We start from the raw sequence: 25,101 nt of genomic DNA, 5'->3' as shown, positions 1-25,101 counted from the left end.
ATATTTATGTATTAAAAAATTCTAATAAGTCAGCAAATACATCAAAATAATAGATAACTGTATACATTTGTAACGCAGACAAACATAGGTAAATCGATGCACGAACAAACAAACACACACACACACACACATATGCAAGATGCATAAGTAACTACATATACATACATAAATAAATAAATACATGGAACAAACATAAAAACGTAAATAAATAAAAGTATTTATACTGTAAGTTATTCTTTTTGAAGATTACTGGTTACATTGTAGACTACTGTTATAAAGGTTTAAAGGGGGCGTGAGATTAAAACTTATTAACATGACTTAGTTTTATTTTAAATAATAAGTGAAACTTAATATTACAGCTTTCAGTTTTGGATAAATGCCGCTTTTAAAGATGAGAGTGTCTCCCTTTCTCAACAAGTTTTGAGAGTTGTTAATAGTTAATTAGCACAAAAAAACCTACGTATAACATTCACCACGCAGCGCAATAAAATAAAGAAACCTCACCAGAATTTAGGTCGGTTGATGGTCAGAAATAATGACGACAAAAACACTGCCAACTTCTTAAGTTAAGCTAATATTTTTGATGCACACAGCAGCTTTATACTAGTTTACCGTAAAATGGGGAATTAAAAATAACCACTACGGCATCGCTTTCGTTTTCTTAAACGGGTACATTTTGTTAACTGTGTGATAAACAGAGCCCAAACTGAAATATCATGATTTCTTTTTTTTATTATAACGATTTAATCGGTTACTGACCAAGAAAGTTATTTGGGAGATGGTAGAAAACAGAAAAAGAAAAAAGGGTGGAAGGTGAAGCTAAAAATGATCTGGCATTATTCAGGACAGCAAAAATCATCGGGGTCCTCGGTCGGAGGACCTCGCGAGGAGGTAAACAAGCGTTGTTGGGTTAATTAACGACCATCCATCGATTTTACCGCAATTAAGTTTGCGTGTGATCGCGATGGCAGAAGATAATGAGCTGGAAAAGTATGTAGCGTGTTAATATTTGTCCTCACTTGGTATTTGCGCACTGGTGAACGCAGGTTTCCTCTAAATCTGTAACAGCGCTCCGTCGGTAAAAAAAAGAAAAGAAAGAGGCTAATGTATTGTGTTGTTAGACGAGCTTGTGATTGTATTGAAAGGCTGCCTTCGTGGTGGCACACACCATGAGCTCCCTGTCCTGTATAAAAGTAGATAAGCGGGTCTCCTCTGCTGGGATTGTGCCGATTCAGCAGCTCGGGTCAAACCAGGACACTGTTCCCCTTTTGCTCCTGATGATTCACTTTCTCTTCCGCATCACTCTGTTTTCTCTCACTTAATTAGATTATTCTCCCCTTGGCTCCCCCTTGAGGATTTGCGCCATCTTTGTCCTCGGCTTCTCCCCATTTCTCCTCCCCTTCACGTGAACAGTGTTTGACGTTTTTTCCTCTTTATTTATCCATCTAGGCGTGCAGTGGAGGAGCTCCTCAGGGAGACTGACAGAGCCCGCGTGAGAGCAGAGACCATGGGCCCTGCAGGATGGTGAGCACCGTGTCTGACATGCCATCTGTCTGACTCTTACTTATCTGCTTTAGTAAGAAGGCTTGGTAGTTGAGCCTCACATAATGTGTGCATTGCACTTGAACTAATGAAAATGGCTGCAGTAGTGTGCAATACTGCAGATTTTTGGTATCGATCTGATACCAAGTACATAGACGGCGAGTATTGCCGATACCAATACCGTTAATTTTAACTTGTAAAGGAAAATGAATGGATCGTCATTCATTTGCAACAGATTTAATGAGCATTAAATCGCTGTGATTGTTACTTTTCACTATAATTAGTTAACACATAAAAATGCATCTTTTAGCTTTTTGTGGCATTGGGTTTCTTGGAGACTTGCAGTGTAAATGTGCCTGTCTCTGCAGCACGCTAGGTTAGATCCTCTAGCTTAAATGTGTTATAAGCTATAAATAAAATTGATGTGGAGGTTAACACCAAAAAAGATTCCTGTAATTTTTTCATAGTGCATGCCTGAAAATATTTTTCACTAAAAATGATTTAAAGCAATTCCTTGGGCTACATACCGAACTTAGAGGATAGAGGCAAAGCATCGTTCCTTTTGCGCTAGTATGTGTCTAAACCAGTGTTGGTATCAATACTATCGATACTATCTTTGGCTTCATCCACCCACCTCAAATTTGAATCCAGTGTGAACAGGGAGGACAAATAAAAATGACTGAAGGTTGAAGGTGCACTACAATTACTTAACACTACATGTTAAGTAATTGGCATTGATAGCATGTAGGAAAATCCTAGGCAGGTCCTGATGATTCAGATCATGATCTAAGTAATGGGATAATAGGAAAAAGTATCTATGTGACAGTCAAACAACTCTTGGTGTTTAACCACACTATATCTATCTATCTATCTATCTAGATAGATAGATAGATAGATAGATAGATAGATAGATAGATAGATAATTACATATATATATATATATATATATATATATATATATATATATATATATATATATATATATATATATATATATATATATATATATATATAGTGTGGTTAATAAAGCCAAAATTTTACCTTCAGAATGAAAATTTTCAGTGTTGCAGTCCCTCAAAGAGGATATGAGTGGGTCAGATTTTGGCACTTTTTAATTTGGCTTATTTCTTCTAGTGTCTCAAGCCGTCATAACTTCTTCTACAAAATATATCTACGTAAAATGAACCTTTAATTTCATTTATACTCCATTTAAAAAGTGCAACCATATAAACTTTACACCTGCTCAAAATATCACATCCTACAATAGAAGAGAATGCATGTATTTGTCTCTGTACAGGTGCACAATGACATTTGAAGCATCTCCCTGAGCAGTGCATACAATTAAGATGCATCAAATACAAACTTATTTTAACTGGAAGTGAAAGTTAAAATAGACACACATACCCATTACGCTGTCCTTAATGATCTTAGACAGGATGTTCATAGTAGAGGCAGTGTAATGTGTTTTTCTATAGCCCCTGAGCAAACTTTGAGTATCAGTATTATGGGATATATCTGAGCTTCAATAGCAAAACTGCACAAATTTAAAATCTGTGAGAGTGAAAGTAGTATTAAATCATGACTGTGTTAGAAAATGTTTTTGATTTCAAAGAAGGAGGTGGCCCCAGTGTAAAAATGTAGGTAAATGATATATCTTGTCTTGACCTGCCTCCAATCTGACATTTCAAATTGACCCAAATGCTTTTTTTTTTTTTTTTTTTTTTGGACCAAAAAACAGATAAAGAAAAAAAAAAAAATCCAGGGTATAAAGGCCTGCTTGTGTTATCCTATGCCACAGATATTAAGTTAGTGCAGTTTTGCTTTTGAAGCTCTAATATATCCTTTTTAAAACTTCAGATTCTGACACTTACAGTAGGCGTTGCGTCGGTTTGGATGCTGCTTTTAACAAAGCTCCAATTTGTTTTTCACCTCCTAAGTTGTGAGTATTCATAAAAAAGCGTACTCGGAGGGCCTGTAACTCATTTTGAAGGAGGAAGCGTGGATTCATTACATACAATAAAGTTATTGTACTAAAAAAAGAATATCTGATACTGATAGGAGGACAGATGGAAGGCACTGATTGATTTTTCATCGAATGTGTTTAGATTTATGGTCCCATGCTGCTCTCTGCTATTTAGATCAATGGGAAATGCATCAGTAAAATGGGGTTGGAAGCTGTGGTCGACTGCACACATTTGATAAAAGTGATGGTCGTGCATTAGTGCACCCAGTAAAAGTAAAGAGCAACTCTTTCTCAGATGAATGAGGATGTCAGTGCAGGATGTAATCAGACTGTCACCAAGAACCGTCCTACTGTAAAACAATTACAGTAGAGCTGCGCTGCATTCATCCCTCATTATAATGAACAGTGCACATTTGAGAGCAAGTGGTCGTATTCTCGACTGGTGGATAAGCACCTGAGTGGCAGGGAGCAGTCTCCTAGCATGTTTTGTCCCCTCATTGAAAGTCAATATGAAGATTTCAAACGATGGCCTTTCTCCTGTGATGAAAAAGTTCTATCCCGGTGGTAGTCGTCTCTTCCAGGAGCCATTCTCAGGGAACTAAATGGTTTAAATCTGAATGTAAATGTAAATTTTATGTCATGGCTTTCACAGTCACTAGATCTCTTACTAAAATGCTTTATATTGGGGGTTTATTTCCATTAATTTGCCTGTAGTTAAATGTTTGGTATTGTGTAACAAGCATGCGAGACAATTAATTTCTTGTTAGCAAAAATACAGTTTTAAAAACGTTTGCTTTGTTATTGGCTTTTCTCTGCACTGAGTTCATGCTTTAAGGCCATTAATAGGGTTCTCTAACTAATCTAGGGTCATATATAACCAGTTTGGTAATATGTAAAAACACCATGATGTCCTGGAAAATCCTGGAATGTTTGATCTTGTCTGCATTGTGTAGTTATTGCTACTTTTTATCTCACTGATATTTAAATTTAAAGTAGTCAAACTTGAAACTAAAATTGTCATTTTTTTCCATCAGGTTTTTGCTATAAAACATTTTGATCTCAATTAGACCTGTATGACAATCTGATACTGAGGTCATGAATCCAAATCACCCAGTTTAAGCCACTGAGTGTGAGTTTTTAAGTTTTAAAAAATATATATTTGAAATACCACAAAGAGATGTCTAATGTCTATTTCTGAGGATTAAATCTGTGTGGAAAATCACAGAACTGTTTATTGATTTTGAGGGAGGCTTAATGCTGGAGTCAGCCCATAAAATACTGCCAGCTTTTAATCAGTTTCATGAGGATTCAAAGGCGGAAAGAGCAGAAACACTCAGTATCCTCAGCGGTGGCTGCAGCTCTGTCTGCGAGGACTTTTAAAGATGAATCTGTCCTGTGAGTCCTGTGTGGCGGTTATTAGCTCTGACCTCAGTGACGACCATCCATCTGTCTCTCTAATGGTCGCAGGGGTAAGTGTAACACGTCTAACTAACCTCTCATGTCCTTCACTTCTCTTTAAGGTTGAAATGTCCTCTGCGAAGCACCAACAAACGCTTCCTCCTCAACACTCTGCGCTCCACCGGCCTGCAGCGCCGCACTGGCGAGCCCGGAGCCGGACACTCCACCGCAAGGGGGCGCCTGAGGAGCGATTCCCCAGACAGAGGCCACAGCAGGACACCTCCCAGAGATCACAAGAGTAATGGAGGCCACATTGATCATAAACATCATCACAGGGACGGCCGCAGAGACAGAGATAAGAAGCTGGATAGAGACAAAGACAGACGCCACGGAGGCGACAGAGAACGGAGACACACTGATAGACCGAGCCGAGACAAAGACACGCACACACACACAAACTCCACGAGTTAAAATAGCCCAACTGTGTGTGTGTGTGTGTGTGGACTTAAACCTGGGAGGATCTGCTGACTTTGCTCAGAATGAGCTACATGAAACTTTAAGTTCTTGTTACACCGGATTGTAAAGGTGGACAATTGTCTCTCATGATGGGTTCAGTTACTGCCCCCCCCCTAAACTTTTGTCTGAATAACACATCCCACACGTTTATGTTCTTCAATCTCTTCATCATAGTTTGATGCAGTTATGCTTCGCCCATAAGAGCAGGCTTTGTTTCAATCATAATCTCATTACCATTTTTCTGTTATTATTCACTAGCCATGATGTTTACATAGGCCACGCTGCAGTCGCCACTGGGTAAGCACATGTTATCGCCTGTCCAACTTTTTGACATGTATACACCAGCTATCACAAAGGGTTTTGTTTGTCAAAGGAGAGAGGAAAAAAAAACCTTTGTTTTCCCGACACTCCTACATGCGCCTGTGCTTGTGGTTTAGTGGTCTCCAGAGGATTATGTGTGACAGTGAAGTATTTTAACCCTTTAACACATACAGTATTTTCACCTTTTGTAAAGTTTGAAGATGGGTGGATGTTTGCTGAAGCCTTCAGTGTCCTCTCCATTTAGCCTCCTTTTTATTTTTTACTGTTTCACAGCCTTATATAAACGTGACAAATGTCAAGCTCTTTGGCCCTGATTACACACGGCTCAATTACAGCCACGTTAACCTGCATCACTCCTCGCTTAGGCCATTACATAAAGGGAAAAAAAATCTGCAGCTTGAAAGTTGGCTAAAGTGCATCTGAGGCGCATCATGCTTCATAAATCACGTTGTCTCCACTGTAGAGGAGAATGGCTCTGGTTAACTGTTTCCTTCCTCTTTGAAACAATAATCAAATATAAACACCATTAAGCCATAGTGCAGGCGGTGTTTTGTGTAGAATTGGTTTACTTGAACTTTATTGCATCGCTGAGTGCCCCATTAAGATACAGTCGAAAGTGGCATAATTGCTTCTGAAGAACTCCGGGCAAATACGGTCTATTGATACACACCAGCGAGGTAAAAGCCCGATCTTCCTGTAATTTTTCCTGAAAAATAAGTAAATCGCGTTCGTCTCCGCGTTGCGTAAAGGGACCCGAGAGACCTCGGGGGCTGTGGAGACACGCTCCACGCGCACGGCTGTTAATTGAGTTCAGTCCAGTCACTCCAGCCTAATTGATTTAATGGCGCGAGCACACGCCGCAGCTGAAGCCTAATGACCAGCAAACACCGGCGAGAGTGCGGCGAGCGAAGTGGCCACATGAGCTCTTGTTTGTTGTCGCCAAGATACCTGCGTGCGGAGACCGTGGGCCCATGCGTGCGAAATGGTGTTAAATGATGCATTTACAAAAGTATAATGGACGCGTTTTAAACGTTAGAGGGGGGAAAAGCAGATAAATGAAAAAAGTGGGCTGTGTATGGTGTTTGAGCTTTTCGCCAGAGTTTCCAAGACAACTGTTTCTCCATCCACGTCTCTTATCTGGCGGGTCAACCAATGTTTGCGCCCATACGTATCGATTTATCAACCTCAGTGTGCACACGAGAGATATATCCATATAAAATGTCGATGGCTGTGCTGTTTGAGGACAATTCAGCTTGCCTTGCGTGAGAATCGTGCTCCTTCCAGACGCTCTTGATTATTAACTCCCTCTTTTGCCCCACATGTGGAGGGAGCAGTTGCACGGTCACCTGTTTTTGTTGTTGTTGTTGCTGCTGCTGTTGGGGTCAGACACAGGTGGATGCCAGGTAAACCTTGCGGTATTTACAGAGTAGCATTGATTTACGCGCTGTTGTTCAGTTGGCTGGAAAAAAAAGCTCACAGAGCTGCAGAATATCCTGGAAACTGGGAGCTATCGGCCTGCCGTTTTTGAGCAAATAGTGAAACCAATGGCTTGGGCGCTACAGGATCACATGGTGGCAGAGTGACACACCTGTGTGGAGCATTAAGGGCCTCGCAGTTGCGCCTGAGGCAGGTAGGGCTGAAGGTTTACGCCGAGGTAGGGCGCAGGTTACGGTGCGTGTGTGTGCGCAAACGGCCCCCTGCAGACACGGGTCCTCGCCAGCCATGAATCGGGAAGATCACTTTTATCCCTCTCAGGTTTTTAAAGACTCCTGCGCGTACCAGAGATCACAGGGTGATGACTACAGCCACAGCAGCCCGCCACCCTGCCTCTACATGAGCAGGCAGGTCCACTCCGTCTACACACCGCCGTCCATGGGAGCCTTGGAGCAGGCCGGCCTTCCTGACATTGCTACCACTTACAGTTTGCCGAGTATGCGGGAGGATCCTGGCGTGCCCCAGCTCCTCCACCACCACCAGCAGCAACAGCAGACTCTCCAGCCGCCTCCAGGCTACAGTGACCCCGTGGAACAGAGCAGATATCACCTGCCATTCCCCTGGATGAAAACCACTAAATCCCACTCACACACCTGGAAAGGACAGTGGGCAGGTAAACACTCAAACAAATCAGCGTATACAGTGTGATCATTAGCGTACTACAGAATCTGACTGAGGGGGGTTAAAGTTCTTAATTTGAGTTCAAAGAGGGCTTCAAATTAAAATATGGGACAGTCATGTTTACACAATTTAGCTACATAACAAGTAACTTTCAGCTAACTCCTTCTGAGGCCTTTAATGACATCACGGCCCCAACAATACGATCCTGGGTGTTTCAGTTTACCTGTCACTCATTTTTGTAAAAGGCCCGGGAGGTGAGCGGTTGCTTCATATGAGGTATTATCGTCACAAAAATGTGAGTTTTGTTTGTACAAAAACATTTTCACAAATCACGCTATCTTCAGCCACGAGCAGCCTAATAATAGTCTTTTATATTGCCAAGTCGTTTGTAATTCTAATGTGGTCTTGATAACGTGGAACAAAAAAAAGAAACTCTAAAATGTAATGAACTTTTTAAGGAAAGTATTTTTTAGGGAAGAGTTTTCAGTGGACTGAATTTCAACAAACTTGGAGAGGCTTTACGTGCAGCGAGTTTGCGTAAAAGCAGTGTCGTTGTTAGGAAAAAAATATTTTGGTTAAAATAAAAAGAGCAAATAAAGTTCTCGTACTTTTCTTAAGTCAGAATAAAATTCCCAGAAAACATTTCTTCTGATTCTCTCTCCTAAAGATCTCTCAATAGAAGCGTCATGTATGAACGAGCCACTCTCATAAAGTCGAAACTGAATAACTTACACTCTGATATAGCCCACGTTGTTTTATTATTCTGAGATACTTAATGGACAGTGTAAACTTATTATATATGAAATTTTGAAACAGTTACTATGAACTTAAAAAAAATCCAAAAGTTTTTAAAATCAGCATGAACGACGGTAACGGGAATGATGCCCAGAATCGAAACTATAAATTAGTGCCTTACAAATAGGCAATAATTATAATCAGTGGCTTCACATGATTTATATTCATTTCTAACAACTTGACTATGTAAATCTAATTAAAAATAGTCTGCATGATGGCGTATTTCAGTTTCACTTTGACAATAAATGTATATTAAATGCATTATTTTTATTATTATTATTATTATTATTTGGAACGTATTAAATACAAATTTAGCTGCACATTCAACGTCATAAATGGATGAATAGTCTTTCTTGCATTGATGTTCAAAATGAGAAAATTATATGAGGGAATTTGGGGTCCTCAGGTAAAATAAAACGCTCTAGAAGCTCTTCAAACTAACTGATGCGTGACTGATAACGTGCAAATAAAGACAATAATTACTTTTCTATAATATTTTAAATCTTAGTTTTTTACTTGACTGTTTTAAATGTAAAAAATATATAATTGAAAATGGGAGAGATCACTTTTTAACAGTCAGTTCATTAAAACGTGGATCTCGTCGAGTTGTGGACGTAATTAATTCATTTATTTTAAGGAAGCGGTCAATGGATTCTTCTAAGGCGTCTAAAAACTTCTATTGTTTCGGTCTTTATCTTCAACAATATGAAAATACTTTTAAAAAAAAAATTAAAACTTATATACAGCTTTCAGTGACTGTAGCAAATACTTCCTGATTGTGGATTATGATATGCACAGTAATTAATCTGCTTGAATTTCAGCTCTGGGTGATCACGTGCACTGGGAAATATGTTTTGTCCTTGAAGGAAATGTTAATTTAATCTCTAGAACAAGTAATCTATAATAATCTTCACCCCTAAAATCTCAATTAAACCTGTTTCAATAATCGCCCGTAATAATCACCTGTTTTTTGGCCAAGTATTTGGTTAGTACTGGTTAAATAAAGAGTGGCTGGAGATTCTTCTTTACATTAATTTTCAAGATTTTTTTAAATTTACATAAAAAACACTTTTCATAGTTTACAATGAAAAATGTAAATTTACACTTGAAGTGCTTCAGATTTTAATAAAAATTCATTTTTATTACATATTCTTGTTTTTAAAGGGCGCTAATTCTCCGTGTGGTTTTAGGGTCATACGTGATGACTGAGAATGAAGAAAACAAACGCACGAGGACTGCGTACACGCGCGCCCAGCTGCTGGAGCTCGAGAAGGAGTTCCTTTTCAACCGCTACATCTCGAGGCCGAGGCGCGTGGAGCTGGCGCTGACCCTCAGCCTCACCGAGCGCCACATCAAGATCTGGTTCCAGAACAGGCGCATGAAGTGGAAGAAGGAGGAGGACCGGAGGAGGGCGAGGGGGGCCGACCCCGACCAGGACTCCTCCATCACCTCTGGGGACCAGGGGGAGGCCGCGGGAGGGGTTTCCTCCTCAAACGGACCTCACGCCACCACACCCCCCATGTCACCTCTGCACGGTCTGTCTGCCTCCGGCTCCAGAGAGAGCGCATAGATCCAGCGGATATATTTTTAAGACTTTAAGATTTTTAAGACTCAGACTTGAACTCGTATTTAAGGGATCATTTTAACTTTTAACTCAAATCCAAGTTTTAGGAAACATGTACATATATTTTTTTTCTGAAAAGATTGAGGGTGATTATGGGGAGGGGGGGGATTATTTACGGATGTTTCTTCATCGCCAAACATCCTCTGAGATAGGTTCAACACCAGATGGCACGCGGAGACAACAAATTCACCGAGGACTAACTCCTTTCCCGACAACGGACCACAGACATGATTATCAGTGCTGTTGTTTTCCATACATCAGTTTACACTTGTATATACACTAAGCTGTATTATGGAGATTGTTAATTAGAATCAATGATCCACATGTTTTATTGATTGAGATTTTATGGATACATTCAGAATTAAAATATACCACAGCCCTTGAGCCTGAATGATGAGGTTTAGAGGCAAACTGGCGCAAAACTCAACCTCCGGCACTTCATAATTTGTTCGCGCCATCAGTGAGAAGCAGACTTTGGAGGCGCAAGCGGCAGATCTTCTTCACTTCCTCGATGCCGCGCGCTCTCTCCACTGCGCGCTCGTTCTGGCAGCGCTCGGACAGCTGCAGCAAGATGTTCGCTTTGTCGTTCATCCGGGCGCAGATGACAAATGGAAAGCCGAATCGCTTTTTATACTCCTCGTTGAGACGGGCCATGCGCTCGGCTTCCCCCGAGGTCAGCGCGTCCATTCCGGCTCCCGCCTGCTCCCGGCGCGACTCCCGGGTCAAGGTGCCTCTCTGCAGGTCCCTGCCGGCCAGGTCGGGGTGACACCTTAGGATCCCCTCTTTACCTGCACATAAAACCGAACATTTCTGTCAGTTTAGAGCATTAAACTGATACAGACCTACTTATTAAACAAACGCGTAAAAATTAACCCGAGCAGGGGGTAGAAATGTTAATAAACTAATTCCGTGGATCACCTGATTTTGGGAGCTCGTCGATAAAGTCACTGATAGCAGCCTCCAGAGCATTCAAACTCATAAACGGACGCTTCGACCACACAGCGGCTGTTATAACAGGACATTTCTCCACCACGTTACCGAAAGTGTTCACAAAATCCTCGTAAGAAAGAGCATTTACAGCTGAAATGTCCATGACTTATGGGAACAGTCTTCAGTGGTGCCACAGGCAGTGTTTGTTGACCTTTACGCAACACTTTGCAACAAGGGTTAACGCACCGCTGGACACACAGAACACCCACCACCCTCCCCGTATAGTCTGGCAGTGGTTAATATTTTCTTATGGAAACTATCATCTGACACTGGAAAGAACAGTTGGCTGAGAGTAAAATAGGAGGAAAACTGATTTAAATTTTAGCCGCAGGGTCCTTATTCAGCATTACAATTCTGAGCTCTGGCGTCCCCTAGCGCTGAACAAAGGTCAGCAAAGAATATACATCAGACGGCTATCCATTAAAACAGCGCGACGCCGGTATTGAGATCATGATAAGGCTTCAGTGGTGGAAGAAGCAGATAGATCCTCTACATGAGAATAGCCTGTAGCGATAGAGATGCAGGAAAATTTTACGTAAGCTAAAAGACCTGCACTGAAAATGGTGGCATTTTCAGACAAATTCAGGGGATCACATTTCCTGAACGAGGCTCTTTAAGTCTGAATGGCTAAAACTAATTGTGTAAACCTACCTACAATCTATGTTTTCTTAGAACCGATAATGACGATAATGATACAATAAATAGTTTTGTGGATATTTTGTTGACTCTATTTACATATTTTTTACATGCTTTACTGAACAGGTATGTGCCACCCTGCCTAGACCTCTTGCCCCTCATTTGCCCCCATTTAAAGTTTTCTAGATCCGCCACTTTAAAAAAGGAAACATTAAAAAAATTATTTCATTACTGTCATTTAGTAAAATCTACTTTTAAGTAGAACACAGCTAGGAAAAAAACTTTTCTAATCTTTGATATTTTACCTTCTAAGTTAATTGTTTTTCTCTTGGGATCAAAATGAGAAACACACAGACAAATCCTCAACATAAATATATGACCCATGATATTACATTGTAATTATCAATTTTATTATGACTGAGTAAAGCATCTTTTACTGTATGTATAATATGTATGTATAATACAGACATATGCCAGAATACAGTATATAAAGTCTATAAAAATAAGAATCTACAAACTTACGCCACAGCACACTCCCATTTGTTAATGTATGGAGCTAAACAAACACTAAACAGTTGCTCATGCATGGCATGAAAATGGATATCAAATTCTGTCTCATCTACACAATACGGGTGGTGTTTTCAAGGTATGTATATGAACAATTAATGGATATTTCAGTTATTATTGTTCCACAGGAACTTATCAAGGAATAAAATTAACTGAATGTTAATGGCTTTTCAGCTCTACAAAACTTATGGAAGTGTCACATTCAGTCCTGTGATGAGTTTTTAGTTAAAATAGCTCTTACCTCATGACTGGATACACAGACCTGAGTCTCCACACCATCAGAGCAGAGCAGCCCAACAGCACCAGAGCAGCTAGAGAGATAGAAAATTAAATATTTCAACAGTTTGAACTATTATTGAAAAAAAAAAAATACACGTAAAAAGCCCAAAGAAAATGGAACATGAATGTGTCATTAAGACCAATTAATTGCTTGTTTAAGTCTTTCGATTTTTATTTTAAAATTAACCTGCAAAATTTAAACTGAAGTTTGCATAGAACTTGTGTCATTATTGGGACACATGTTATTTCTTACATTCATTTTCTCCCAGTGGCATCATATACTGCATCACATTGTAAGAAAATCTTCATTTAAAATTTGTGATTGCTATTAATTCTGCAGGATCCTGAAATACTCACATACCTGCAATCATGTTTCTCTGCCTCCAAATGTTCATTCTCCTGGTATGCAGGGGGAAATGTTCTTACTGCAACTCCACTACTCCACCTACAGGGCACCCCCAGGGAATTAGGAAGGCTGATCATGATGCTGTATAAACATGGTTGGCAGGACACCTAATTCCTACACAGATTTACTACTGCACAAAATCACATGGGCAAAAACTGCCTCAGTCCAAAAAAAAAAAAAGATTTTTCTTTTATTAGTGACCACTACACTCTCACTGGAAATAAGATACACAAGATTTATTTTTCTTTCAAGGCAGGCTAGTGGGCTGGGGGTGTAATTCTGGCCAGCAGCCCGAGGACATAACGTTTAGCATTATCAGCCTGTCAGCCAATCAAAAATTAGTTTAGCATCTTCCTGAGAAAGAGTTTTCATCTACCTTAATGGGCCTTGAGTTAATGGGGAGGGAGTTTTCACACAAGATCCTGGGAATGCAACTCTCAGTCTCTTTAATGAGGTTGGCCACCTCCTCATTACAGGGTAGGCTATTCCTCCTAAAGCTACACAGGTTACTTCTAGCAGTTTTCAGTCCAATTCTTTTTTTTTAAAGCAACACATAAGCCCTGAAATGAATCTTCCTTCTGGTAAAACGAAAGCATTTTTAAAACAAAACCAGCCAAATAAAAAGAAAAAAAGCTTTCCTCCAACTGTGGGCTTCAGTTCAAAAGTATTCTACAACCCTTTCCCATCCAGTCTCTCTGCATGCATATTTCCTCCTTTCTATCCCCTTTAAAGAGAAGGGCCCCAAACCCACCAATCAATTACTTCTGGGACTCAACAGCAAATAGCTGGACTAGAGTGGATCTCCGCTCCCACACTGGTGCGGCCTAACCTGACATTTAGTAGGAGATCACACAATTACCTAAATTAAACAACAATTCAGCCGAGGTAAGGAAAATTAGGACATGTCTCACCAGGCAAGCAGGAAATGTTGAAGATCACATCCTCATACTGATACACCAGTTTCAAAGAAACACATGCACAATCTGGGTCTGTTAACAGTGACAGCAACTTTCCATCAGAGAGGAGGAGTCTCAGCACATTCTGGAGCCAGGGGTTGTTATTGAAACAGGCTTAAGATCAAATGCTGCTTATCTGCACAACCAAAGTGGCTCAAATTGCCTCACCTATACGAAGGAGGTCATGTCACATGGGAGCTCATGCTTACTCCATACATCTAAGAGAGGCTTTGCAGATGGAATACAGCACCTCTAACCAGAAACACAGGAAAAGAGCAGACTTATTTAGGTGTGCACAGACGTTTATTTATTTATTTGTTTGTTTTAGATACAATGTTATAGCAGAGAAAGTATTATACAGTCAGGCAAACATTTCATTTGTGAGTAAAGGAGAGACTGGTTTCATGATAAGCAGACTTTGACATGAGGATAAAAATCTGTGGTCACATAGCTTCTCTCTTGTTCTCTCTTTTTTTTTGAGTGACGAAACGTTTCTCCCACAAAACGCTACGTCCAGATGAACAGAATCAACTTTTGGAGAGTAGCTTTAAATACACAGAAATGAGTGCATTTCTGATACATGAGAGGAATTTTGTGGGTTGACAGGGTGTGCCTGTAACTTTTCCTGACTGGAGCTTATTGAGCACAAGAATGACATACAAGATGTGGTTTCTACAGCCCAAGTATACTTATAAGATGGTGCATGAGTACTGCACAAGGCTGCATGGTGGTGCAGTGATTAGCACTATCAACTCATCGCAAGACAGTTCAGGATATAAATCTCTTGATTTGTTACGACATGTCTTTTTGGAATTTGAATGCTCTCCTTGTAAATTTCTGAGCTTCTTGGCATCTGGGACCAGATGGATTCAGATAATCAGCTGGTGTCAAACATGCTGCCTGAAAAACAAGAGCCAACATTTAATTCCTCTTTATTAGGAAACTGTAAAATAATCACTGATTACTAGATCAATCCCATACTATATCAATGTGAGTTATGACTGTTCAACAGGGGCTTATCAAAGAATTCAGTGTTTAGTTAAAACAGCTCTTACCTCATGACTGGATACACAGGCTGGAGTCTTCACATCATCAGAGCAGAGCGCTCCAACAGCACACAGCAGCAGAACAGCTGGAGAGATAGAAAACTGAATCTTTAGTTTAAACAATTATTCGAACTATTATTAAAAAAAAAAAAAGGTCAGGGAAAAAGAGGAAACTCAACATAAATGTGTCCTTAAGAAAAGAAGTCTTTTCACTGAACTCCTTAATATAAAATAGAAATATTATGGCACATTTTAGTTTTAAACTAAAAGAAATGTAAGCAATTTCAAAAAAGAATAAAGTTCAAATACAAACTGTGTCATTATTGGGACACACATGTTATTTCTTACATTTATTTTCTCCCACAAGTCAGTTAAACATGATAGGCCTATCTGAGGTTCCTCAGACTGTATTTCTGAACTGTGCTTCATAACTCAACATTTAGCTCTGACCAACTACAAAAATCTTGATTGCAAGTCTGTGATTACCACCAATGTTGCAGGACCTTGAAATACTCTCACTTACCTGTAATCATGTTTAGTTGCGGCCAAATATTTGTTTTGATGGTATTTGGGGAAATTTTGTCACTGCAACAGCGCCACATACATGGAAATTTCATCCCCAGGAAATTATAAAGGTTAATCACTATGATGCTGTGCAAACATCTTCGGCAGGCGGCTTGATACCTAAACAGAGATTCAATTTTAAATTGACGAGTTAGAGTGAAACCAACGTGATAAGCACATAGTCATATTGGCTTCAGAGGTAATGAGGATTAAAAAGCAAGGATATAGCTCACCAGCTGAGCAGGAACTGAGGAAGATGAAGAGGCGATCCTCACACACTCGCAACACAACGCGATGCTGCAAACAACACACCACTGCTATACAACAAAGGAGGACCACCGCCAGCAGCATTCAAGACAAAAACATAAAAGCAAAATGCAAGTACGTAATCACAGCTGGATCTTACAAATAAACCTTTGATCACCTGAGACCAGCATCAAACAAATCAAAAAGAACGTTTGCATATGATCACAGTGACAACAGACTTTAAGCAAGGTTGCTCTGGCGGTGCACAGACTTGGGAGCCAGGGGAGCGAAACTGGCTTGAGAAAGAATGCTCTTTATCTGCACAAGCAGAATGACAGGACTCAACTTGCATTTGGCTAGAAAAGTGAAGTCATGTTAAGAAAGTACTGGTAATGTAACTTACTCCATACATCGAATAGGTAAACTGCCTTCACGGGTGAAATACAGCACCTCTAACTAGAAACACAGGAAAAGACCACAGATGAATGAGAACAGGGTTGAAATATTGGCCTTACCTGATCACACAAAACTGTCTGCCGGGCGATGGAGAATTATCCCAGGGTGCCTCTCTGTCCCTCCCAAATGGAACTGTTTTGCTTCCTGTTGGAATCCTCAATCAGGAAGATCTTTCTGAGGTAACATAGGAAGATGCATAGATGCTGCCAATAGGCTTCCTGACTGAAATCTTGTAATTCAAGCAATATCCCAGCAGTGAGCACATAGTGTGCTGGACTTCAACTGAATTGCTCATGAAAAGGTTTTTTTTTTGTCTACACTTATCTAGTTGTACAGACTTTTTTTTTTTTGAGATACAATGTTACAGGAGAGATAACATGATACACTTTGGCCCAGATTTTATTTGTGAGCAAAGGAGAGATTAGTTTCAATACAAATAGTTTTTTTCTCTAAGTCAAAAGTAGTAATATTACATTTTGTTCTTCTTTTCAAAGTATTCACTTTGATCTCTCGGGCCTGGCTGCCAGCACCAAGAAGAAAACAACACGAGGCTTCTTTGTTAGGGCAGCTGCATGGATATGTAATAGATTATTGCCCTGACTAGTCCTGCAGAGGATTCAAGAATGACCAAGAAGCAGGAAATAGTGTATATCCACCCCCCACATTTGTACTATCACCTCAACTGTGATTCAAGTAGAAGAGAAGGCAAGCACCTAGGCTATGAAAATGGCTGACTGGATTAGTTACAGGTCCTGGAGAAGATTTACCAGCAGTAAAAGACACGGTCTGCTGCACAGCCAACTTGCCGGAACTGGGTTGATCCAATGAGGGAAGAAGCAGTGGCAAACCTCCTTGCACTGTAGATGCACTCGGAGCAGGACTGGATTGTACAGCAGCCATAGTTTACTGTTGCTTAAATTGTGACTCTGATAGGTGGAGATGCAACCCTGTGATGTCATTGGGACTGATCTGATTTGACAGGATGTGGTATTATTAAAATACAGATTTGCTGAGGAGACCCAGTCCCATTTCAGCAGCATTGAGAGAGAGTGAATAGTTTAGGAAGGGTTCTGTTGAACTGCTTGCCCTCACCATTTCCTCCAGGGGTGTGCAGGGTAGTACAAGACTCTCCTAGTTTGTGCACATTACAGAGATTGCTGATTAAGGACCTCTCCAAGGCCTTTCTTTGTTGAATTTGAAAGTGCTGGTTGTAAATATGAGCTTCCTCCAGATACTTCAGCCTTTACTCACAGACCAAAACCAGTGATCAACAGAACTAGACCTCACCTTTACTGAGCTTGTGTGTACCTGAGAAGAAACAGTAAGACCTTACATCTGTGACACATGGAGGTAGAGTAAGAATTTGTAAGACGCGTACCAAGCCTAAATGCAGTTAGAGAAGACTCCAGTCATGCCTATAAAGACCACAACCTGAACAGCTTGAGCAAGTCATGGGAAAGCTACGAGTCTACCTTCACTAGTACACTTTCTCAGACTAGCAGACCAATGCCATTACTGCCACACTCAATAACTTGGCCTCAAGATTTAAGCCAGAAATGCATCAAAAAGCGAGAAGTCATGCCCTCTATTAGCCGTAACTGTGATGATTTAATTCCCAAGATCCCAACACACAGTAGTGAGGATCTGTGAGTAGGTTCAAGCTTTGGAGTTAGTTGTTTAGTCACCTCAGCAAGTATAGACAACAGTCATATTTATGAATGTGTGTATACATCAGTGTCCACTTGCAGCAGCCCCTAAAACAGATGTGTAAAACCTCATCACAGCAGATTCATGGTATTACTTGATTCTGGGAGCTCATGGATGAAGTCATTGATGACAGCCTCCAGAGCATTTAAACTTACAATAGGACGCATCGACCACACAGCGGCTGTTATAACAGGACATTTCTCCACCACGTCACCCAAAGTATTCACAAAATCCTCGCAAAGAAGAGCATTTACTGCTCAAATGTCTATGATTCTTGGTAACACACTAGATGCAGAATCCATATCCAGCATGAAACCCTGACCTCTGGTGTCCCCTAGTGTGTGGATATCCACTCAAAACAGCAGCAGACTGGTAGTGAGATCATCACAAGGCTTCACACAGTGGTGGATCAAGTGGGAGCAGGAAAATATTACAAGTGAGCTAAAAGACCCTGTGTGGGTGGCGGGGAAGCATCGCCCTCACTAAGGTGAAGCACACACTTACAATGTCTGATAGGAAGTTTTGGTTTTGTTATGCTTTTATTTTGAAGTACACTAACCACTCTCTCTTTTGAAGGGCTGATTCATGGAGTGCAAACATGATTACTAATGACATCCACCTGAAAGGAATTGGGGTAAACCATTAGATGGGAGCTGAAGGTGGGAGCGGGCTGAATCCTCGGTTTGATTTGATCTAGTTGGTTCCTGTATTATTTAACTGGGGTTTGGAGTCAGATGTATGTGGGGTGTGCTGTATTTCACTGTATATGTTTGTTTGTAGCTGGAGTGTGTTATTGGTGGTATGATCGGTGGCTATTTAAGGAGGGTTTTTTGGGGCGGGGGCTGGGCTGTTCATGTTAAGATTTGCTGCTGGTGAGAGTGTTGAACCTTTGTATCTGTAAGAGAAAGCAATCCAGAGCTCTGGAAAATGACTGAAGTCTGTTGTGGTTGTTTTTTTCCATCATCTGGTCGCCTTCATGTTAGCTACCGACCGCTACAGACCCGCACTGAAAATGACGCTATATTCAGAAAGATTTAGGGGATACACACAGCAGGTTTTTTTCTTTATTGAATAAAACTGATTGTACTTCAGGTATAACACTGCAACATGTCACAATACAATCCAGTGTAAAAGAAAAATCCATTAACATGTACTGAGAAAACCCAAGAATAAAAATCTTGATGTGTCTAAAAAAGTTTTACTTAAGGAAGAAGTTTATTTCCATGTAACAATGTTATACATCGAATTAATCTAGAGCGGGTAGATCTACACCTTATATAACTATAAAAACTTTGTTTTTTAAAACACTTTGTTGTTTTCTGTTGTTTCAAACATGGCTTATTACGTTTTCCAATGCTACCTATAAGTATAAATGTCTTCCTATATTTAAATAAAATATAAAGACTGTCCATTTTACTCTAAATTATCAAGTGACATGTTGTATGGATAAAATGTTATATAGGTGATCACTGTGCATCAGATGGTTACAGAAGATTCTTTTCAGTTTCCAAAATATCTGAGTCAGATGTGTCAGCAGTCAGCAGGTGACAGTGCCCTGTTTTGTGTTTCATCACTCAGAAATGTCCACAGTGGTCGATGCATTGTGACAATTGCTGAAGGTCTGGTGGTTATAGCAGAGCTGAAAAAGGAGAGTGAGCCTCAATAATAATGGTTCTCCATCCAGTTCTGGTCACACAGTGATGATAAGCTGTGTTCTTTATTGTGTTCATAAAAAGATGAAATATATACCTTATTTTTGATGAGGTACATGAGCAGTTCACTGACTACAGCCAAGCCAGAAGCAGAAGCAAACTGCCTACTTTCAGCACCATCATGTTGTTATAAGTAGGTACACCATCTATAATATAGAAATACAAGGACAATAATAGTAATTGATTAATTAATAATTGACGTTTTATTAAAAAGTAATGTAAATAAAAAGTTCTTTGTACCTTTAGAGAATACGGGGTAATGGGTTTTGCAGAGCCAGAACCAAACATACTACCAGCAGGAAGGAGTTCTCCTCAGGTGGCTTACCTAAAGAACAAAACAAAACAATGTGAGCATGACAACTTTTAGATTTTTTTTCATCAAATATTTTCAGTAAATATATTCATTAGACTTGTTATTACCAATAGAGGGCTGAGGTGGGATGATCATGTAATGGGTTTTGCACCAGGAGCCAACTGAGTTTGTCAGACAAAACCTGAATTGGTCTCCTTTTAACACGTCTTTGCTCACTGTGCTCTTGATTGTCTTGTTGCAGGAAAAAGTAGAGACTGTTTTAAATGCATCTGGGACCTCATCCCAGGATGAGTCCGTTTCACAGCTGCAGTGAAACAAAGTAAAAGGAGTTTAAATAATCAGAGCTAAAATGCTCTCTGAGCTGAATGGCTGTGCAGGTGATCATACCTGTCATTGAACTTAGAGCAAGACATCCAGGTATAGTTTGCTGGCACCAGACTGACAGTCTCAAGGTTGAGGGTACCATCATCCTTATTAAACAAGAAGTTGAACTTTGGTTCATCTGGAACAAAATCAGATGATGTCAAACAATCTCATATTTTAAACATAAATTATAATTAAATTTAAGTAATAATACAAATGTAACAAAGGCTACATTAACCCACCTACAACACACACTGATATGGTCTTTGTTTCATTTTGTCCTCCAGCCTCCAGGTGTAACTTATAATCTCCTGATATGAGTCGATCACAAAGCTTCACAGTCCTGAGAAACAGTTCATTACAGTCCTCATATCACATGATTACACTGGACATCAGCAGTTCTCTGTTGCTGCTCATGAAAAACATGAATGAATGGATAATTTTACACTTCTACATGGTGACAGTTTGCGTCATTGAAGTACCTGTGCTGTGTTACCCATGTCTCCCTGACACATTTAGTCCTGTTTTTGTCAGGAGTCTCCCAGGAACAGTGCTGGAGAACAGGATGGTAGGAAACAGTGGCCTGCAAGCAGGTGCTGGATGCCTGCTGAGCTGATATGATCTGGGTCTCATCCAGCTGTGCAGAGAGGAAACCTTCATCTGAGGAAACACAAGAATAAACCAGATTTATTCAGTGGGAACAGTTTCAAATAATAATGACATGAAATGAAGTCTACTGACCTGAGACATGAACTTGAACAGTCTTTGAGTTTTTATCTGTACTCGTGCAGGTGTATGTGCCGCTGTGCTCCTCTCTCACTGATCTGATGGACAGGTAGGCCATCCGAACAGCGAAATGTGAGTCATTTTTAATGCACATCTGGAAGAAAAAACCCATAATAATGATCATTTGCAGGATGATTATCAGTGAAGTACTTTGTGTCTCAGACTGAGGAATATTAAAGAGGTCGGTCAGTTTTCAGACAAACATAACACGAAAGTTTAAGGAAACTCTCCCTGATTACAGGACATTACTGTACCTCCTCCTCCTTCTCTGGTTTACATGAAAATGTCCTGTCATGGAGCTGTTTTCCTCCTTTCTCCCACACAGGTGAACTCAGACCGTATCCTGTAACTCTGCAGCGAAGCAGCAGAGACTGACCTTTGCTCAGGGTGACAGTAGATACCTCATCTTTGTTCTTTACACTGCTCTGTAAGTCTGAAACACACATCAGGGCCTCAAATCAAAAATATATTTTTCAGGCAGAATTTGTCATTTGCTTCTCTGAGATTAGTTGGTGAATGTCTGGGTAAACATTGTTTTTTCAAGTATTTGAACCAAATTTTACTCAAATTAACTCCTGTAATAATTTATGGATAAATTCATTATGGATGTATTAAATTTGTTATGAATGAATTTAAATCCAGTTACCGTAGTCATACAGTTGGGAGCACTCTTGTCCTTCAGCATTGGTTGCACAGCACATCATTCCTCTATCATAATATTCACTGCTTAATATTGTGCTCTCTGTCTTTCTGTCGCTTCCCTTTAAACTCTGTTCATGCTTGTTACTGTTCAAACAGAGAAAAAAAAATGTTAGTGTTGTAAAATTATATTTTCAGAGCGCTGTGTTTTTGACATACATTATTATCAAAGCTTGTCTAATACCCATCTATCCCAACCATCCACCAAAATAAAGCATCTCTCCAAATGATTCAGTCTAAAATCAGACATTAAGAAGTGCTGCTATTCTAAAGTTTGCATACAAATGTAAAGGACAACATCTTACCCAGACCAGGTAATTGTGGGTTTGGGGAAACCCTCAGAGACACACTTAAAAAGTGGGGAAGTATCTGGCACATCAACATCATCGAGCATCAGCTGTGGTTTTGTTGGACGTTCTAAACAACATCAAAGAAAATTTAAATTCATTGTATTATCACTAATTTATGGTCAAACAGAGGTTGTTTGAGTATTATAGAAGAAAGAAGATGAGAAGCTGTTACTCACTCATTACTACATGAAGAATCACAGTCGTGGAGAACATGGTGGCATTGTTGGATTCACAGGTCAGAGTGTACTCCCCTGAATCTGTCTCAGAAAGCGGTGATGTGACCATGGACTGACTCCCATTTCTGCTGAGGTTAAAGGAAACATCTCAGTTTAAATACATAGAAATATAAAGCACACAAACAGAAACACAGACGGTCACTGATAGGTTTGTAGCTTAAACCTATTCGCTGGAACGTTGAAGACAATATAATTACACAGCAAAGCAAGACACGAAGTAGGCAAAGTTCTTCATGTTACTCATGCATGAGGGAGACCTGCCTGGAGCCAAGTGTCGTTCCACCACTTGACCTCCATCAGACTCTCAGCCAGGTTCCCCATAGCACTCCTTTTATTGTGGTTACATGAATATGCATAGGGTCATTAACATATAACATCTTACATAGGTAAACATGTGAACAAAGAATTCTGTGCGTGCGTGTGTGTGTGTGTGTGTGTGTGTGTGTGTGTGTGTGTGTGTGTGTGTGTGTGTGTGTGTGTGTGTGTGTGGGGTCAGAGTATGACCCCATAAATGACTTCCCTAAACCTACTGGTCTGGAAAGTCCAGCAGTTCATGTAAACAAAAGGCACTCAGACTAAAACAGATATAGCTACGTTTATCCTACCATAAAACAATAAGAGAAGGTACGACCTCTCCCCATGCTCCCAGGATGTAGGTGTGGATTCCAGAACACTCTGGAATGCACACCAAGCCTTTGCAGCCTGCTAAAGATCACACATCCTATCACTACACAATTAATTAAACACCTCTACCAATCTAAAACTAATTATAAAACTCTAAGCATATATAAGTAGATATTTCTAAGCATAAATGACAATCAACATTACAAAACCTAACAGTCACTTACGCTGTCATTAGTCGTTCTTCTCCTCTGATCCAGTGGCAGACAGGAAATCCAGAGAGGAACTCCGGGGAGATGATGAGTTTCTCACCCACTGCTAACACTTTGCTGATGGGACCAGATGGATTCAGATAATCAGCTGGTGTCAAACATGCTGCCTGAAAAACAAGAGCCAACAGTTAATGCTCCTTCATTAAGCAGCAGTAAAATCATCACTGGTTGCAAGATCTGAATTAGAGTTTCCCAAAAATTGATTTCCTGATTAAATGTTTGCTTTAAAAAAAATAAATAAATAAAAATAAAACAAACGAAGCTTATTTTTTGTAACTGAACTAAATTTGTACTAAAACCTCTTCAAAATGTATTAGAATGACACAAAGTGATTACAGGAAATTACAGAAAGAGCAGCTAGCACTATTTCCCTCTCTGTTTTGCCACCTCCTGTTGCAGTGTGCTTTTTGCTGCCCTGTACACCATAAACCACACTGCATTTTGTGAAGGTACGCAGGAGCTACACAAACATTAAAGAGTCGACGCACAGCATGAAAATGGGTGTTCACTTCTGTCTTATCTAGACTATAGGTGTGTTACTTACCCAGATATGTATATGTGCAATTAATGCATATTTCAGACTGGTCCAGAGGGGTTTATTAAAGAATAATAGTTCAATTTATGTCATCTCAGAACTATTCCCTGCTTTAAGGCTTCATTGTCAGTGTCACTTTCAGTTATCTGATCAGAGTTTAGTTAAAACAGCTCTTACCTCATGACTGGGTACACAGGCTGGAGTCTCCACGTCATCAGAGCAGAGCGCTCCAACAGCACACAGCAGCAGAACAGCTGGAGAGATAGAAAACTGAATCTTTAGTTCAAACTATTTTTGAAAAATCAAAATTAAATATATATACACCAGTGGGAAAAATCAAAACCAAATAAAGCAACATAATTGCATCATTAAGAAGAAATTATTGCTCTTCTAAATCAGACTGTATTTATGAACTACAGCTGTGTCATTAACAAAACGCTTCATAACTCAACATTTAGCTCTGGCCAACTACAAAAACCTTGACTGCATGTCTGTGATTACCTTCGATTGTTCAGGAATGAATAACTCACTCACCTGCAATCATGTTTCTCTGCCTCCAAGTTTTCATTCTCGTATTCTGAAAGGAAATGTTGTTGCTGCAACAGCGCCACCTATATGGGAATTTCATCCCAAGGAAATGAAAAAGGCTAGTCACTATGATGGTGGAAAAATACGACAAGAAATGAGGGTATTGCGCCCCAGACGGGCAGGATTTGATGGAGAGGTCCTCGCACACTCACAGAGCATCAGCAGGATCCACGATCAAGACAAAACAGTTAATAATTTCTTAATAATATCAAAGGAAAAACAAACACAAGTAATTAATCACAGCTGGATCATAACGGGACGCTTTCTCCATACATCTAATAGATAAACTAGCTTCACAGACGGAATACAGCATCGCTAACTATAAACACAGGAAAAGAGCAAAGATGAGTACAAACAAGGTTGAAACGTTGAAGGTATCTGCTCACCCAAAGCTGGCTGCCTAATCTGGAGAAGTCTGCCTCACTGCCCCACCTAAGTGGAAATGGTACAGTTTCGCTTTCTGTTATTTGTTTTTCTCAATCCTTTTGTAGAAATCGAC

The 25,101-nt window shown here is 40.0% G+C and overlaps 4 protein-coding genes and 2 long non-coding RNA genes across 7 annotated transcripts; 3 read left to right on the top strand and 3 right to left on the bottom strand.

Moving 5' to 3' along the window:
• Positions 1-839: 839 nt before the first annotated feature.
• LOC146511390 (uncharacterized) lies at positions 840-5,556 on the top strand. Of its 2 annotated transcripts, none has more exons than XM_085173337.1 (3): positions 840-891; positions 1,450-1,524; positions 5,026-5,556. In XM_085173337.1, exons 2-3 carry the CDS (start codon positions 1,508-1,510, stop codon positions 5,372-5,374), a joined length of 366 nt encoding a protein of 121 aa, XP_085029463.1. In that variant the 5' UTR covers positions 840-891; positions 1,450-1,507; the 3' UTR covers positions 5,375-5,556. The 2 variants fall into 2 exon arrangements, with proteins under 2 accessions (XP_085029463.1, XP_085029462.1); XM_085173336.1 differs by having other exon boundaries at positions 841-990.
• A 118-nt stretch (positions 5,557-5,674) lies between these two features.
• pdx1 (pancreatic and duodenal homeobox 1) lies at positions 5,675-10,653 on the top strand. The gene is made up of 2 exons (XM_085173332.1): positions 5,675-7,847; positions 9,841-10,653. Exons 1-2 carry the CDS (start codon positions 7,463-7,465, stop codon positions 10,218-10,220), a joined length of 765 nt encoding a protein of 254 aa, XP_085029458.1. The 5' UTR covers positions 5,675-7,462; the 3' UTR covers positions 10,221-10,653.
• Positions 9,669-11,367, bottom strand: urad (ureidoimidazoline (2-oxo-4-hydroxy-4-carboxy-5-) decarboxylase). Its single transcript, XM_085173334.1, has 2 exons — positions 11,193-11,367; positions 9,669-11,062 (listed from the first exon to the last, which is right to left on the bottom strand). Exons 1-2 carry the CDS (start codon positions 11,365-11,367, stop codon positions 10,713-10,715), a joined length of 525 nt encoding a protein of 174 aa, XP_085029460.1. The 3' UTR covers positions 9,669-10,712.
• A 1,839-nt stretch (positions 11,368-13,206) lies between these two features.
• On the bottom strand, positions 13,207-17,350 carry LOC146511387 (uncharacterized). The gene is made up of 5 exons (XR_014876225.1): positions 16,480-17,350; positions 15,952-16,035; positions 15,678-15,838; positions 15,164-15,240; positions 13,207-15,008 (listed from the first exon to the last, which is right to left on the bottom strand). It is a non-coding gene; the product is annotated as an uncharacterized LOC146511387 (long non-coding RNA).
• A 2,526-nt stretch (positions 17,351-19,876) lies between these two features.
• Positions 19,877-24,982, bottom strand: LOC146511385 (receptor-type tyrosine-protein kinase FLT3-like). The gene is made up of 15 exons (XM_085173321.1): positions 24,755-24,982; positions 24,549-24,625; positions 24,192-24,268; positions 23,435-23,586; positions 22,527-22,654; positions 22,306-22,417; positions 21,948-22,087; positions 21,556-21,734; positions 21,257-21,395; positions 20,998-21,175; positions 20,758-20,858; positions 20,540-20,654; positions 20,260-20,456; positions 20,080-20,164; positions 19,877-19,985 (listed from the first exon to the last, which is right to left on the bottom strand). Exons 2-14 carry the CDS (start codon positions 24,580-24,582, stop codon positions 20,082-20,084), a joined length of 1,635 nt encoding a protein of 544 aa, XP_085029447.1. The 5' UTR covers positions 24,583-24,625; positions 24,755-24,982; the 3' UTR covers positions 19,877-19,985; positions 20,080-20,081.
• On the top strand, positions 19,891-21,268 carry LOC146511386 (uncharacterized). The gene is made up of 3 exons (XR_014876226.1): positions 19,891-19,972; positions 20,086-20,186; positions 21,050-21,268. It is a non-coding gene; the product is annotated as an uncharacterized LOC146511386 (long non-coding RNA).
• Positions 24,983-25,101: the final 119 nt, after the last annotated feature.

Source organism: Neolamprologus multifasciatus, chromosome 9 (assembly GCF_963576455.1).
Source record: "Neolamprologus multifasciatus chromosome 9, fNeoMul1.2, whole genome shotgun sequence".
Lineage (NCBI taxonomy): Eukaryota > Metazoa > Chordata > Actinopteri > Cichliformes > Cichlidae > Neolamprologus > Neolamprologus multifasciatus.
The sequence above is the reverse complement of the archived record's forward strand: the minus strand, read 5'-3'. Positions and strand labels throughout refer to the sequence as shown.

Coding starts and splice junctions, on each gene's coding strand:
- LOC146511390 (XM_085173336.1), top strand. CDS start 965: ATGGCAGAAGATAATGAGCTGGAAAA. Junction 991..1,449: donor GAAGATAATGAGCTGGAAAA/GTATGTAGCGTG, acceptor TTATCCATCTAG/GCGTGCAGTGGAGGAGCTCC. Junction 1,525..5,025: donor ACCATGGGCCCTGCAGGATG/GTGAGCACCGTG, acceptor CTTCTCTTTAAG/GTTGAAATGTCCTCTGCGAA.
- LOC146511385 (XM_085173321.1), bottom strand. CDS start 24,582: ATGAAAACTTGGAGGCAGAGAAACATGATTGCAG. Junction 24,269..24,548: donor GCAGAGAAACATGATTGCAG/GTGAGTGAGTTA, acceptor CTATCTCTCCAG/CTGTTCTGCTGCTGTGTGCT. Junction 21,396..21,555: donor AACCAGAGAAGGAGGAGGAG/GTACAGTAATGT, acceptor TTTTTCTTCCAG/ATGTGCATTAAAAATGACTC.
- pdx1 (XM_085173332.1), top strand. CDS start 7,463: ATGAATCGGGAAGATCACTTTTATCCCTCTCAGGTTTTTAAAGACTCC. Junction 7,848..9,840: donor CTGGAAAGGACAGTGGGCAG/GTAAACACTCAA, acceptor GTGTGGTTTTAG/GGTCATACGTGATGACTGAG.
- urad (XM_085173334.1), bottom strand. CDS start 11,367: ATGGACATTTCAGCTGTAAATGCTCTTTCTTACGAGGATTTTGTGAAC. Junction 11,063..11,192: donor CGACGAGCTCCCAAAATCAG/GTGATCCACGGA, acceptor TTTTATGTGCAG/GTAAAGAGGGGATCCTAAGG.